The 15,925-nt window shown below is 45.9% G+C and overlaps 1 protein-coding gene across 1 annotated transcript in view; it reads right to left on the bottom strand.

Moving 5' to 3' along the window:
* The window catches only part of LOC124040699 (microtubule cross-linking factor 1-like), a 137,003-nt gene extending 122,196 nt beyond the window's left edge, over positions 1 to 14,807 (bottom strand). The window contains exons 1-3 of the mRNA XM_046357774.1: positions 13,505 to 14,807; positions 6,781 to 7,005; positions 5,532 to 5,690 (exon numbers count right to left, since the gene is read on the bottom strand). Of these exons, the coding sequence (XP_046213730.1) occupies positions 5,532 to 5,690; positions 6,781 to 7,005; positions 13,505 to 14,458 (1,338 nt within the window). The 5' untranslated portion in view covers positions 14,459 to 14,807. The remainder of the gene's footprint in view (positions 1 to 5,531; positions 5,691 to 6,780; positions 7,006 to 13,504) is intronic.
* Between the last annotated feature and the right edge of the window lie 1,118 nt (positions 14,808 to 15,925).

Genomic DNA, 15,925 nt, shown 5'->3' on the forward strand with positions numbered 1-15,925 from the left:
GCTCCCAGACAGATTTGTACCCATCACTCTGTCATTGTCCATTAGCCTTTTAAAGCCGACACTGACATACACACAGCAGGCAGACCCTCAAACACACACCTAATGCACAGACAACAGCATGCTGTACGCACACGCACGCACAAACACACACCACCCAGAATAGCTGCTTCTCATCTCACGTGTTATTTCTTACATTAGTACCCCAGGTCATCTTAGGTTTCATTACATACAGTCGAGAAGAACTACTGAATATAAGATCAGCGTCAACTCACCATCAGTACAGTACGACCAAGAATATGTTTTCCGCGACGCGGATCCTGTGTTCTGCCTTACAAACAGGACAACGGAATGGATCGCATGCAGCGACCCAAGGAAACGACTCCGATAAAGAGGGAAACGCGGCGGTGTTCTGGTCAGACTCCGAAAAAGGGCACATCGCGCACCACTTCCCAGCATTCTTCTTGCCAATGTCCAGTCTCTCGACAACAAGGTTGATGAAATCCGAGCAAGGGTGGCATTCCAGAGGGACATCAGAGACTGCAACGTTCTTTGCTTTACGGAGACATGGCTTACTGGGAAAACGCTATCCAGGGCGGTGCAGCCAACGGGTTTCTCCACGCATCGCGCCGACAGAAACAAACATCTCTCTGGTAAGAAGAGTGGCGGGGGCGTATGCCTCATGACTAACGGGACATGGTGTGATGAAGGAAACATACAGGAACTCAAATCCTTCTGTTCACCTGATTTAGAATTCCTCACAATCAAATGTAGACCGCATTATCTTCAAGAGAATTCTCTTAGATTATAATCACAGCCGTATATATCCCCCCAAGCAGACACATCATGGCTCTGAACGAACTTTATTTAACTCTTTGCAAACTGGAAAACATTTATCCGGAGGCTGCATTCATTGTAGCTGGGGATTTTAACAAAGCCAATCTGAAAACAAGACTCCCTAAATTTTATCAGCATATCGATTGCGCAACCAGGGGTGGTAAAACCTTGGATCATTGTTACTCTAACTTCCGCGACGCATATAATTCGGGAAAGCTGGCCATGATTGCCTACAGGCAGAAATTAAAACAAGAAGCTGAGGTCTGACGCTGGTCAGACCAAGCTTTACACTCCAAGACTGCTTCCATCACGTGGACTGGGACAGATTGCGTCAGATGGGAATATTGACGAATACGCTGATTCGGTGTGCAGTTTTTGCATCAGCTGTTCCCAGCAACGATAAAAACATTCCCTAACCAGAAACCGTGGATTGATGGCAGCATTTGAAACTGAAAGCGCGAACCACTGCTTTTAATCAGGGCAAGGTGTCTGGCAACATGACTGAATACAAACAGTGCAGCTATTCCCTCCGTAAGGCTATTAAACAAGCTAAGCGTCAGTACAGAGACAAAGTGGAATCTCAATTCAATGGCTCAGACACAAGAGGCATGTGGCAGGGTCTAGTCAATCACGGACTACAAGATGAAATCCAGCCCAACGGACCAGGATGTCTTGCTCCCAGGCAGATTAAATAAATGAGGACAATACAGTTTGACACGGCCTGCAACGGAAACATGGGTCTCTCCTTCACTGCAGCTGAGGTGAGTAAGACATTTAAACGTGTTAACCCTGCAAGGCTGCAGGCCCAGACGGCATCCCCAGCCGCGCCCTAGCATGCGCAGACCAGCTGGCCGGTGTGTTTACGGACATATTCAATCAATCCCTATACCAGTCTGCTGTTCCCACATGCTTGGCCACCATTGTTCCTGTTCCCAAGAAAGCTAAGGTAACTGAGCTAAACGACTTTAGCACTCACTTCCGTCATCATGAAGTGCTTTGAGAGACTAGTCAAGGACCATATCACCTCCACCCTACCTGACACCCTAGACCCACTCCAATTTGCTTACCGCCCAAATAGGTCCACAGACGATGCAATCTCAACCACACTGCACACTGCCCTAACCCACCTGGACAAGAGGAATACCTATGTGAGAATGCTGTTCATCGACTACAGCTCGGCATTCAACACCATAGTACCCTAAGTTCATCAAGCTCGAGACCCTGGGTCTACCCCGCCCTGTGCAACTGGGTACTGGACTTCCTGGGCCCCCCAGGTGGTGAGGGTAGGCAACAACATCTCCTCCCGCTGATCCTCAACACGGGGCCCCACAGGGTGTTCTGATCAACTAATGTGGCCACGCACGCCTCCAACTCAATCATCAAGTTTGCGGACGACACAACAGTGGTAGGCTTGATTACCAACAAGAGACGGCCTACAGGGAGGAGGTGAGGGCAGTGTGGTGTCAGGAAAATAACCTCACACTCAACGTCAACAAAACTAAGGAGATGATTGTGGACTTCAGGAAACAGCAGAGGGAACACCCCCTATCCACATCGATGGAACAGTAGTGGAGAGGGTAGCTAGTTTTAAGTTCCTCGGCATACACATCACAGGCAAACTGAATTGGTCCACTCACACTGACAGCGTCGTGAAGAAGGCGCAGCAGCGCCTATTCAACCTCAGGAGGCTGAAGAAATTGCTTGTCACCAAAAGCACTCACAAACTTCTACAGATGCACAATCGAGAGCATCCTGGCGGGCTGTATCCCGCCTGGTACGGCAACTGCTCCGCCCTCACCGTAAGGCTCTCCAGAGGGTAGTGAGGACTGCACAACGCATCACCGGGGGCAAACTACCTGCCCTCCAGGACACCTACACCAGTTGTTACAGGAAGGCCATAAAGATCATCAAGGACATCAACCACCCGAACCACTGCCTGTTCACCCCGCTATCATCCAGAAGGCGAGGTCAGTACAGGTCTGTATGCATCAAAGCTGGGACCGAGAGACTGAAAAACAGCTTCTATCTCAAGGCCATCAGACTGTTAAACAGCCACCACTAACACTGAGTGGCTTACACTGTCATTGACACTGACCCAACTCCAGCCATTTTAATAATGGGAATTGATGGGAAATGATGTAAATATATCACTAGCCACTTTAAACAATGCTACCTTATATAATGTTACTTAGATTATTCATCTCATATGCATATGTATATACTGTACTCTACATCATCGACTGCATCCTTATGTAACACATGTATCACTAGCCACTTTAACTATGCCACTTTGTTTACTTTGTCTACACACTCATCTCATATGTATATACTGTACTCGATACCATCTACTGTATGCTGCTCTGTACCATCACTCATTCATATATCCTTATGTACATGTTCCTTATCCCCTTACACTGTGTATAAGACAGTAGTTTTGGAATTGTTAGTTAGATTACTTGTTGGTTATCACTGCATTGTCGGAACTAGAAGCACAAGCATTTCGCCACACTCGCATTAACATCTGCTAACCATGTGTATGTGACAAATAAAATTTGATTTGATTTGATTTGATTTATACCCAGAATGCATCACCTCTGAGCTAACAGGCCACAGACGCTAACCAATCAGACCTTTTCACTGAACAGAATCTGTGTGACCGTTTTATCTTCTACCTTATTATGATCCTCCTCTTCCTCCTCATCTTCATCACCACCACCATCATCTTCCCCCTACCTCTTTGTCCAGTTCATTGTGTTGGGCAGGGTTCCCCAACTGTCTGCCCAAGGGCCGAATTTGGCCCAGGGTGTAGTTTTATTAGTCCAGGGTGTCATTTTATTAGGCCAGGGTGTAGTTTTACTAGGCCAGGGTGTAGTTTTACTAGGCCAGGTGTAGTTTTATTAGGCCATGGTGTAGTTTTACTAGGCCAGGGTGTAGTTTTACTAGGCCAGGGTGTAGTTTTATTAGGCCAGGGTGTAGTTTTACTAGGCCAGGTGTAGTTTTATTAGGCCAGGTTGTAGTTTTATTCGGCCAGGGTGTAGTTTTATTAGGCCAGGTGTAGTTTTATTAGGCCAGGGTGTAGTTTTACTAGGCCAGGGTGTAGTTTTATCAGGCCAGGTTGTATTAGGCCAGGCACATACCTGACTAGATAAGGTCCCACAGTTGACAGTGAATGTCCGAGCAAACACCAAGTCATGAGGTCGAAGGAATTGTCTGTAGAGCTCCGAGACAGGATTGTGTCCAGGCACAGATCTGGGGAAGGGTACCAAAACATTTATGCAGCATTGAAGGTCCCCAAGAACACAGTGGCCTTCATCATTCTTCAATGGAAGAAGTATGGAACCACCGAGACTCTTCCAAGAGCTGGCCGACCGGCCAACCTGAGCATTCGGGGGAGAAAGGCCTTGGTCAGGAAAGTGACCAAGAACCCAATGGTCACTCTGACAGAGCTCCAGAGTTCCTCTGTGGAGATGGGAGAACTCTTTGGCCTGAATGCCAAGCGTCATGTCTGTGATGAAGCATGGTGGTGGCAGCATTATGCTGTGGGGATGTTTTTCGGCGGCAGGGACTGGGAGACTAGTCAGGATCGAGGGACAGGTGAAGCTTTTAACAGGACAACAACCCTAAGCACACAGCCAATACAACGTAGGAATTGGATTTGGGACAAGTCTCTCTGAAAGTCCTAGAGTAGCCCAGCCAGAACCCGGACTTGAACCCGATCGAACATCTCTGGAGAGACCTGAAAATAGCTGTGCAGTGACGCTCCCCATCCAACCTGACAGAGTTTGAGAGGATTTGTGGAGAAGAATGGGAGAAACTCCTCAAATACAGGTGTGCCAAGCTTGTCGCGTCAAAGCTGAGATCAGGTGTGCAAAGCTGTCATCAAGGCAAAAGGGTGGCTATAAAATATATTTTGATTTGTTTAACACTTTTTTGGTTACTACATAATTCCATAATGTGTTAATTCATAGTTTTGATGTCTCACTATTATTCTACAATGTAGAAAATAGTAAAAAAAAAAAAAAAAACTTGAATGAGTTGGTGTTCTAGAACTTTTAACTGGTTACTCTATGTAAATGTGTAAATGTTTTTTTTAAACTGTTTTTGCTTTGTCATTGTGGGGTATTGTGATGTCATTGTGGGGTATTGTGATGTCATTGTAGGGGTATTGTGATGTCAATGTGGGGTATTGGGATGTCATTGTGGGGTATTATTGATGTCATTATAGGGGTATTGTGATGTCATTGTGGCGTATTGTGATGTCATTGTGGGGTATTGTGATGTCATTGTGGCGTATTGTGATGTCATTGTGGCGTATTGTGTGTAGATTGATGATAATTTTTTATTCGGTTTAGAATAAGGCTGTGACGTAACAAAATGTGGAAAAAGGCAAGGGGTCTGAATCCTTTCCCAAATGCACTGTATGTGATCGTATACAAATGTAAGCAAGATTTTAAATGATTATGTTGTAGTCAAATATTAAATCTGTTTGGGCTTCTTGCGGTCAATTTGCATTCAACAAATTATTTGTAATTACGTTCCGGTCCCCCAAACATCCGTTCAAGAAAAGAAATCGGCCCGTGGCTGAATCTAGTTGATGATCCCTGATTCCTAGTAAAGCCTGTTTAGATATCTCAAACTCCTCCTCCTCCTCCCCCATCCTCCTCCTCCTCCCCCTCCTGCTCCTCCTCCTCTCCTACCTCTTTGGTTCTGTCCAGTTCATTGTGTAGAGCCTGGTTAGAGATCTCCACCTCAATGATCCTCTGTCTCAGCAGCTCATTCTCATCTTCAGCCCTGGTCCTCTTGTCTTCTACATTCTCCAGCTCGTTGTGCAAACGCACTGACACATCTTTGGCCACCTGCATGGTGACACAGTCACATGGGGACACAATCACATGGGGACACAGTCACACGGGGACACAGTTACATGGAGACACAGTCACACGGGGACACAGTTACACGGAGACACAGTCACACAGGGACACAGTCACATGGGGACACAGTCACATGGGGACACAGTCACATGGAGACACAGGTACATGGAGACACAATCACATGGGGACACAGTCACACGGGGACACAGTTACACGGAGACACAGTCACACGGGGACACAGTTACACGGAGACACAGTCACACAGGGACACAGTCACATGGGGACACAGTCACATGGAGACACAGTCACATGGGGACACAGGTACATGGAGACACAGTCACATGGAGACACAGGTACATGGAGACACAGTCACATGGGGACACAGGTACATGGAGACACAGGTACATGGAGACACAGTCACATGGAGACACAGGTACATGGAGACACAGGTACATGGAGACACAGGTACATGGAGACACAGTCCCATGGGGACACAGTCACATGGGGACACACTCACATGGAGACACAGGTACATGGAGACACAGGTACATGGAGACACAGTCACATGGAGACACAGGTACATGGAGACACAGGTACATGGAGACACAGGTACATGGAGACACAGTCACATGGAGACACAGTCCCATGGGGACACAGTACATGGACACAGTATATGGACACAGTATATGAACCAGGTTGGACCACTAGTCAACAACACAGACCTTGATGTCCTGACCAGGTTGGACCACTAGTCAACAACACAGACCTTGATGTCCTGACCAGGTTGGACCACTAGTCAACAACACAGACCTTGATGTCCTGACCAGGTTGGACCACTAGTCAACAACACAGACCTTGATGTCCTGACCAGGTTGGACCACTAGTCAACAACACAGACCTTGATGTCCTGACCAGGTTGGACCACTAGTCAACAACACAGACCTTGATGTCCTGACCAGGTTGGACCACTAGTCAACAACACATACCTTGATGTCCTGTTCCAGGTTGGACCACTAGTCAACAACACAGACCTTGATGTCCTGACCAGGTTGGACCACTAGTCAACAACACATACCTTGATGTCCTGTTCCAGGTTGCGTAGCAGCTCTCCATCTACATGTCCAGTCTGGGCCACTCTGAGGCTCTTCTGCTCCGCCTTACGGAGACGGTACTGGAGGATCCGGCACTTCTTATTGGACCGGTCCAGCTCCCTCTGTAACTCCTGCACCTGATACACCTCCTCCTCCAGGTAACTGTCCCGGGCCTCCTCCATCTCTGCACGCAGCTCCTCCACTTCATCCTGAGGAGAGAGAGACAGAGAGAGAGAGAGAGAGAGAGAGAGAGAGAGAGAGAGAGAGAGAGAGAGAGAGAGAGAGAGAGAGAGAGAGAGAGAGAGAGAGAGAGAGAGAGAGAGAGAGAGAGAGAGAGAGAGAGAGAGAGAGAGACAGAGAGAGAGAGAGAGAGAGATAGAGAGACAGAGAGAGAGACAGAGACAGAGACAGAGACAGAGACAGAGACAGAGAGAGAGAGAGAGAGAGAGAGACAGAGAGAGAGAGAGAGAGAGAGAGAGAGAGAGAGAGAGAGAGAGAGAGAGAGAGAGAGAGAGAGAGAGCACCAGGACAGCAGCACAATTAGACCGAACCAAATCATGAGAAAACAAAAAGATAATTACTTGACACATTGGAAAGAATAAACAACAAAACAGAGCAAACTAAAATGCTATTTGGCCCTAAACAGAGAGTACACAGTGGCAGAATACCTGACCACTGTGACTGATCCAAAATTAAGGAAAGCTTTTTTCTATGTACTGACTCAGTGAGCATAGCCTTGCTATTGAGAAAGGCCGCCGTAGGTAGACATGGCTCTCAAGAGAAGACAGGCTATGTGCTCACTGCCCACAAAATGAGGAGGAAACTGAGCTGCACTTCCTAACCTCCTGCCAAATGTATGACCATAATAGAGAGACAAATGTGGATAAACTCCCATATCTACTGGGTGAAAAACCACAGTGTGCATCACAGCAGCAAGATTTGTGACCTGTTGCCACAAGAAAAGGGCAACCAGTGAAGAACAAACACCATTGTAAATACAACCCATATTTACAATATGACATTTGTAATGTCTTTATTGTTTTGAAACTTCTGTATGTATAATGTAACACAGAGAGGAGAGACACACAGAGACACAGAGAGAGGAGAGACACACAGAGACACGGAGAGACACACAGAGACACACAGAGAGAGGAGAGACACACAGATAGAGGAGAGACACACAGAGAGGAGAGACACACAGAGAGGAGAGACACACAGAGAGGAGAGACACACAGAGACACACAGAGACACACAGAGGAGAGATACACAGAGACACACAGAGAGAGGAGAGACACACAGAGAGGAGAGACACACAGAGACGCACAGAGAGAGGAGACACACAGAGAGGAGAGACACACAGAGACACACAGAGGAGAGACACACAGAGACACACAGAGAGGAGAGACACACAGAGACACACAGAGACACACAGAGAGGAGAGACACACAGAGACACAGAGAGAGAAGAGACACACAGAGACACACAGAGAGGAGAGACACACGGAGACACACAGAGACACACAGAGACACACAGAGGAGAGACACACAGAGACACACAGAGAGGAGAGACACACAGAGACACACAGAGACACACAGAGAGGAGAGACACACAGTGAGGAGAGACACACAGAGAGGAGAGACACACAGAGACACACAGAGGAGAGACACACAGACACACAGAGAGAGCAGAGACACACAGAGACACACAGAGAGGAGAGACACACAGAGACACACAGAGGAGAGACACACAGAGACACACAGAGACACACAGAGAGGAGAGACACAGAGACACACAGAGGAGAGACACACAGAGACACACAGAGAGGAGAGACACACAGAGACACAGAGAGAGAAGAGACACACAGAGACACACAGAGAGGAGAGACACACGGAGACACACAGAAACACACAGAGACACACAGAGACACACAGAGACACACAGAGGAGAGACACACAGAGAGGAGAGACACACAGAGACACACAGAGCTACACAGAGAGGAGAGGCACACAGAGACACACAGAGACACACAGAGGAGAGACACACAGAGACACACAGAGAGACACACACAGACACACAGAGAGAGCAGAGACACACAGAGAGGAGAGACACACAGAGAGCAGAGACACACAAAGACCTACAGAGAGGAGAGACACACAGAGACACACAGAGAGGAGAGACACACAGAGAGGAGAGACACACAGAGAGAGGAGAGACACACAGAGAGAGGAGAGACACACAAAGACACACAGAGAGGAGAGACACACAGAGACACACAGAGGAGAGACACAGAGACACACAGAGAGGAGAGACACAGAGACACACAGAGAGGAGAGACACACAGAGAGAGGAGAGACACACAGAGAGAGACACAGAGAGAGGAGAGACACACAGACACACAGAGAGAGGAGAGACACACAGACACACAGAGACACACAGAGAGACACAGAGACACACAGAGACACATAGATAACGTAAATCAATAGCCAGAAAAATATCTTTCATGGTTGTCGTTGTTAATGAAAAAGTAGCAGTTTACGACATTAGCAAATCCTTTCTGGGCTGTTATTAGCTTTGACAGTCAATCAAGTTTTCAGGTACTGAGCTAATCTTGTTTGATGTTTGATGCACATGGTGGATAGCGACTGATCTGGAATCTGCTTGTCAACGCACCGACTTGAAGTGGAAAGGTGGGATTTGTGTAAAAGGTGTCAATGTGCAATACATCACAATACTGATGGCCTGATCCTAAACACTATCAACCCGTACTGATAAAGGCCTCTAGCCTCTAAACACTATCAACCCGTACTGATAAAGACACACAGGCCTATAGCCTCTAGCCTCATGTGCTTCTGCACTTTCATTTATCTTCCTTTTCCGTCCATCCCGAATAATCAATAACCTCTTAATGATTTTTGTGAAGGTATTATGTTGCAGGAAGGGAAGAAGCCTGAACTGTGCTTGTGTTGTGGGACAGAAAGAGATAGAGAGAAGCCTGAACTGTGCTTGTGTTGTGGGACAGAAAGAGATAGAGAGAAGCCTGAACTGTGCTTGTGTTGTGGGACAGAAAGAGATAGAGAGAAGCCTGAACTGTGCTTGTGTTGAGGGACGGAGAGAGATAGAGAGAAGCCTGAACTGTGCTTGTGTTGTGGGACGGAGAGAGATAGAGAGACGCCTGAACTGTGCTTGTGTTGCGGGACGGAGAGAGATAGAGAGAAGAGAGAGAGAGACAGAAGTGGGAAGAGGACAGAGGAAGGAGAGGAGATAGGGAGTGTGACTGTGGCCCCAGCTGGCAGACTAACAGACAGAGAGATAGACAGACAGACTAATAGACAGAGAGATAGACAGACAGAGAAATAGACAGACAGACTAACAGACAAAGAGATAGACAGACAGACTGACAGACAGAGAGATAGACAGACAGACTGACAGTGAAAAACAGATTTGTTTGAACCTCTGACAACACATGGGACATTTGACAGTTGTCGGTCCTATGGGACGGGCCCATTATGAGGAGAGGAGAGGAGAGGAGAGGAGAGGAGAGGAGAGGAGAGGAGAGGAGAGGAGAGGAGAGGAGAGGAGAGGAGAGGAGAGGAGAGGAGAGGAGAGGGGAGAGGAGAGGAGAGAGAGGAGAGGAGAGAAGAGAAGAGAAGAGAAGAGAAGAGAAGAGAAGAGAAGAGAAGAGAAGAGAAGAGAAGAGAAGAGAAGAGAAGAGAGGAGAGGAGGAGCCAACGTAGATTATAGCTTCATGAACAGAGAGCTAGAGTGAGCTGTGATCAAGTTAGGACAATCCCACAGTGTCAGACACGATGAATATGAATTCATCCATCCATTTAACTGAAACTGGAAAATTATGCCGCATTATCCCCTTTCCTCCTCCTCTTCCTCCTCCTCCTCCTCCTCCCCAACTTCTTATCTGAATATATAACCTACATAGCCTAAAGCCCATGTTGGGAAAAAATGGTTCGTTTGAACATTTGAAATTGGATTTCATGTAGCAAGAGAAGAATCTTCCGGATTCATCCAATATTTTTGACCAAAAAACAAACGATGAGATTGAAGATGCTACATGTTACCATGTTTTTTTTTTGTGATGAAAAGACACATCTCATTTGGGATTTAAATGATGAGAACATCAATAACCTGATGATACATCATGTCCCAAGCAGACTTCTAGGTTCCAACACTACTACCAGACGGTAGTCACCTATATCAACAGGAGCCGTCTGCGAATAGCAGGTAAATGTCACTGCAAACCAACAGTGAGGATCTGAAGTCATTCAAACAATGATACAGTGGTGAATCACAGGCTACAAATATAACACTATAATCAATGAGACTATTACTACAGCAGACTACACTGACTACAAATATAACACTATAATCAATGAGGCTATTACTACAGCAGCAGACTACACTGACTACAAATATAACACTATAATCAATGAGACTATTACTACAGCAGACTACACTGACTACAAATATAACACTATAATCAATGAGGCTATTACTACAGCAGCAGACTACACTGACTACAAATATAACACTATAATCAATGAGGCTATTACTACAGCAGACTACACTGACTACAAATATAATACTATAATCAATGAGGCTATTACTACAGCAGCAGACTACACTGACTACAAATATAACACTATAATCAATGAGACTATTACTACAGCAGCAGACTACACTGACTACAAATATAACACTATAATCAATGAGACTATTACTACAGCAGCAGACTACACTGACTACAAATATAACACTATAATCAATGAGGCTATTACTACACTAGACTACACTGACTACAAATATAACACTATAATCAATGAGACTATTACTACAGCAGACTACACTGACTACAAATATAACACTATAATCAATGAGACTATTACTACAGCAGACTACACTGACTACAAATATAACACTATAATCAATGAGGCTATTACTACAGCAGCAGACTACACTGACTACAAATATAACACTATAATCAATGAGACTATTACTACAGCAGACTACACTGACTACAAATATAACACTATAATCAATGAGACTATTACTACAGCAGCAGACTACACTGACTACAAATATAACACTATAATCAATGAGACTATTACTACAGCAGCAGACTACACTGACTACAAATATAACACTATAATCAATGAGACTATTACTACAGCAGACTACACTGACTACAAATATAACACTATAATCAATGAGACTATTACTACAGCAGCAGACTACACTGACTACAAATATAACACTATAATCAATGAGGCTATTACTACAGCAGCAGACTACACTGACTACAAATATAACACTATAATCAATGAGGCTATTACTACAGCAGCAGACTACACTGACTACAAATATAACACTATAATCAATGAGGCTATTACTACAGCAGCAGACTACACTGACTACAAATATAACACTATAATCAATGAGGCTGTTACTACAGCAGCAGACTACACTGACTACAAATATAACACTATAATCAATGAGACTATTACTACAGCAGACTACACTGACTACAAATATAACACTATAATCAATGAGACTATTACTACAGCAGACTACACTGACTACAAATATAACACTATAATCAATGAGACTATTACTACAGCAGCAGACTACACTGACTACAAATATAACACTATAATCAATGAGGCTATTACTACAGCAGACTACACTGACTACAAATATAACACTATAATCAATGAGACTATTACTACAGCAGACTACACTGACTACAAATATAACACTATAATCAATGAGACTATTACTACAGCAGACTACACTGACTACAAATATAACACTATAATCAATGAGGCTATTACTACAGCAGCAGACTACACTGACTACAAATATAATACTATAATCAATGAGGCTATTACTACAGCAGCAGACTACACTGACTACAAATATAACACTATAATCAATGAGGCTATTACTACAGCAGCAGACTACACTGACTACAAATATAATACTATAATCAATGAGGCTATTACTACAGCAGCAGACTACACTGACTACAAATATAACACTATAATCAATGAGGCTGTTACTACAGCAGCAGACTACACTGACTACAAATATAACACTATAATCAATGAGACTATTACTACAGCAGCAGACTACACTGACTACAAATATAACACTATAATCAATGAGGCTATTACTACAGCAGACTACACTGACTACAAATATAACACTATAATCAATGAGGCTATTACTACACTAGACTACACTGACTACAAATATAACACTATAATCAATGAGGCTATTACTACAGCAGCAGACTACACTGACTACAAATATAACACTATAATCAATGAGGCTATTACTACACTAGACTACACTGACTACAAATATAACACTATAATCAATGAGGCTATTACTACAGCAGCAGACTACACTGAATACAAATATAACACTATAATCAATGAGGCTATTACTACACTAGACTACACTGACTACAAATATAACACTATAATCAATGAGGCTATTACTACAGCAGCAGACTACACTGAATACAAATATAACACTATAATCAATGAGGCTATTACTACAGCAGACTACACTGACTACAGCAATTGGCGATGCAGAAACAACAGTATGGATTTACACACGGTCTATTGCCATAAATAAGAGACAATGTGATAATTTATGAGAAATAGAAATCATTCCCACAGCCTTCTTTACCTTGAGGTAGTCGTTTTCAGAACGTAGGTCTTCAATTTCCCGTATCAAATCCTCCTCGATTATCTCCTTGCTGCATTCCAGTTTTATAAATGATGCGCTTGTTAACGATTTCTCCTGTTTACTCCCATCTCCTCCGTGACCGTGAGCACCTGCTCCTGGAGCCCGAGACATGCCGCCTTTCCCCGCTGCTGCCACTACCGCACCCTCCGCGCTACTCTCCGCGGTGCGCAATGAAACCCCACCACTACAAGCAGTAGCCCCTGCCGCGTCTGTTGCTGATGCTCCTGCCTGCAGAGGATAATCCGCTCCCACATGATCCCTGTCGCTGGACCCAGAGCCCCCCGACTCCCCGTCGCTGCTGGCGGCCGCGGTCAGGCGTTGTTCTTCGGATAGGGGCTCAGAGGGACAGTCGGAGAGATCGGAGTTGCTGTCCGTCTGACTGACCCTGCCGACAGGGATAGCACCGGTTGGGACGCGGATTGGTGAGCCATGGCTGAGTGGGCGGTGGTGAGACGCGGTCAGAGTGGCTATTTTACTCTTCTTGGCTTTGAGGGCGAGGTGTGGACTGCTGTGCGATGTCGGTTTGCTGGCGGCGGTCGTTTTATGCTCCGGGGCTGCATGTTGGATTACCTTAACAGTCTTTCTCGTGCCTGTGGAGGACTTGGTGCTGTGACTTTTCACCGCGGCCGGTTTGTTATCCTTCGCTCCGGTTGGGGTGCGCCTGGTGATGCGGCTTTGATTGGATGACACGGGCACAGGAGAAGAGTGCTGATGTTTGGTCAGTTTGGGGGATTTTGGTACGATAACCGTTGGTTTGGGCGAGGAGCGGAAGGAGTGGACATCCTTCAGGAACGGCCTGGCCGGAGACGATGCTCGGTTTAACCGTTTCTTCTCCAACTGGTGGTTTGGCGGTTTGGTGGATTCGCTGATCCCAGAGCCACTGGAGCTCTCCATGTTACAACCCCCAGACGACACCGGTGGAGGAGGGGAGGAGGAGGAGGGTGCTGGAAGAATAAATGTTCAGTCCACAACACACAGGAAGAATACCCTTGACAGACGACAGCAGAAACACGGTCCTGTCTCTCCGTGGTTCTTCTCATCACTCCCGGTTGGTGATGCTCACCCGGAACGGTCCTTTATTCCGGTTGTATTGCATTCCGTTGGTTAGATAGATTATCCTACATTCACCAGGTTGTCATTGTACTCCGCTCTATGATAGTAGCCAGGTCGCTGCAATACACACGGGATTATTGTACAAACCGATGCTAAACAGATGGCATCTGCGGTGTCGCTGGTTGTAAAGTGTAATCAAATCAAATCAAATTCAAATGAATGATTAATCCAGACGATTTTCTTATTCCCTAAAATGGTTTGAATGATTAATCCAGTCGTTTTCTTATTCCCTGATATGATTCCTTCATCTCGTCCTCTCTCTCTCTCTCTCTCTCTCTCTCTCTGGGCCCCTGTCTGTCCGTGTGTCAGTGGCTCCCCAGTCCTTCGCCCTTTCTCATACCTTCCGTCTGTCTGACAGGGAAAATCTGCAATCACTGCCGTGTCGAGCCTGACGCCGGCCGTGCGGTGGTTCCTACCAGGGCGCATGCGCGTTATTTCTCACAAATACCGAAAACATGGCCCCAGGTCAGACCTGCCTTCGTGCGCATGCCCCAATATCGCACACTCAGTCACGCACGGGAGACAAGCACGAACACACACCATTTAAGATGACGGATATCAAAAAGTGAGTAACTCATCCACTACCTCTCCATACCCTGTTCAATTGTATTATAAAGATACTTATATTGTCCTACTACAAACTTTTTAGAAATGAGCAAGTGGTTGTTGTATAAAAGGGGAAATACTCAAGAGATGGTGCTGAAGCAGGTGCTGAAGCAGGTGATGAAGCAGGTGCTGAAGCAGGTGATGAAGCAGGTGCTGAAGCAGGTGCTGAAGCAGGTGCTGAAGCAGGTGATGAAGCAGGTGCTGAAGCAGATGCTGAAGCAGGTGCTGAAGCAGGTGATGAAGCAGGTGCTGAAGCAGGTGAGGAAGCAGGTGCTGAAGCAGGTGCTGAAGCAGGTGATGAAGCAGGTGCTGAAGCAGGTGAGGAAGCAGGTTCTGAAGCAGGTGCTGAAGCAGGTGCTGAAGCAGGTGATGAAGCAGGTTCTGAAGCAGGTGCTGAAGCAGGTGCTGAAGCAGGTGAGGAAGCAGGTGCTGAAGCAGGTGAGGAAGCAGGTGCTGAAGCAGATGCTGAAGCAGGTGCTGAAGCAGGTGATGAAGCAGGTGCTGAAGAAGGTGAGGAAGCAGGTGCTGAAGCAGGTGCTGAAGCAGGTGATGAAGCAGGTGCTGAAGCAGGTGAGGAAGCAGGTTCTGAAGCAGGTGCTGAAGCAGGTGCTGAAGCAGGTGATGAAGCAGGTTCTGAAGCAG

This window comes from Oncorhynchus gorbuscha, linkage group LG08 (genome assembly GCF_021184085.1).
Source record: "Oncorhynchus gorbuscha isolate QuinsamMale2020 ecotype Even-year linkage group LG08, OgorEven_v1.0, whole genome shotgun sequence".
Classification (NCBI taxonomy): Eukaryota; Metazoa; Chordata; class Actinopteri; order Salmoniformes; family Salmonidae; genus Oncorhynchus; species Oncorhynchus gorbuscha.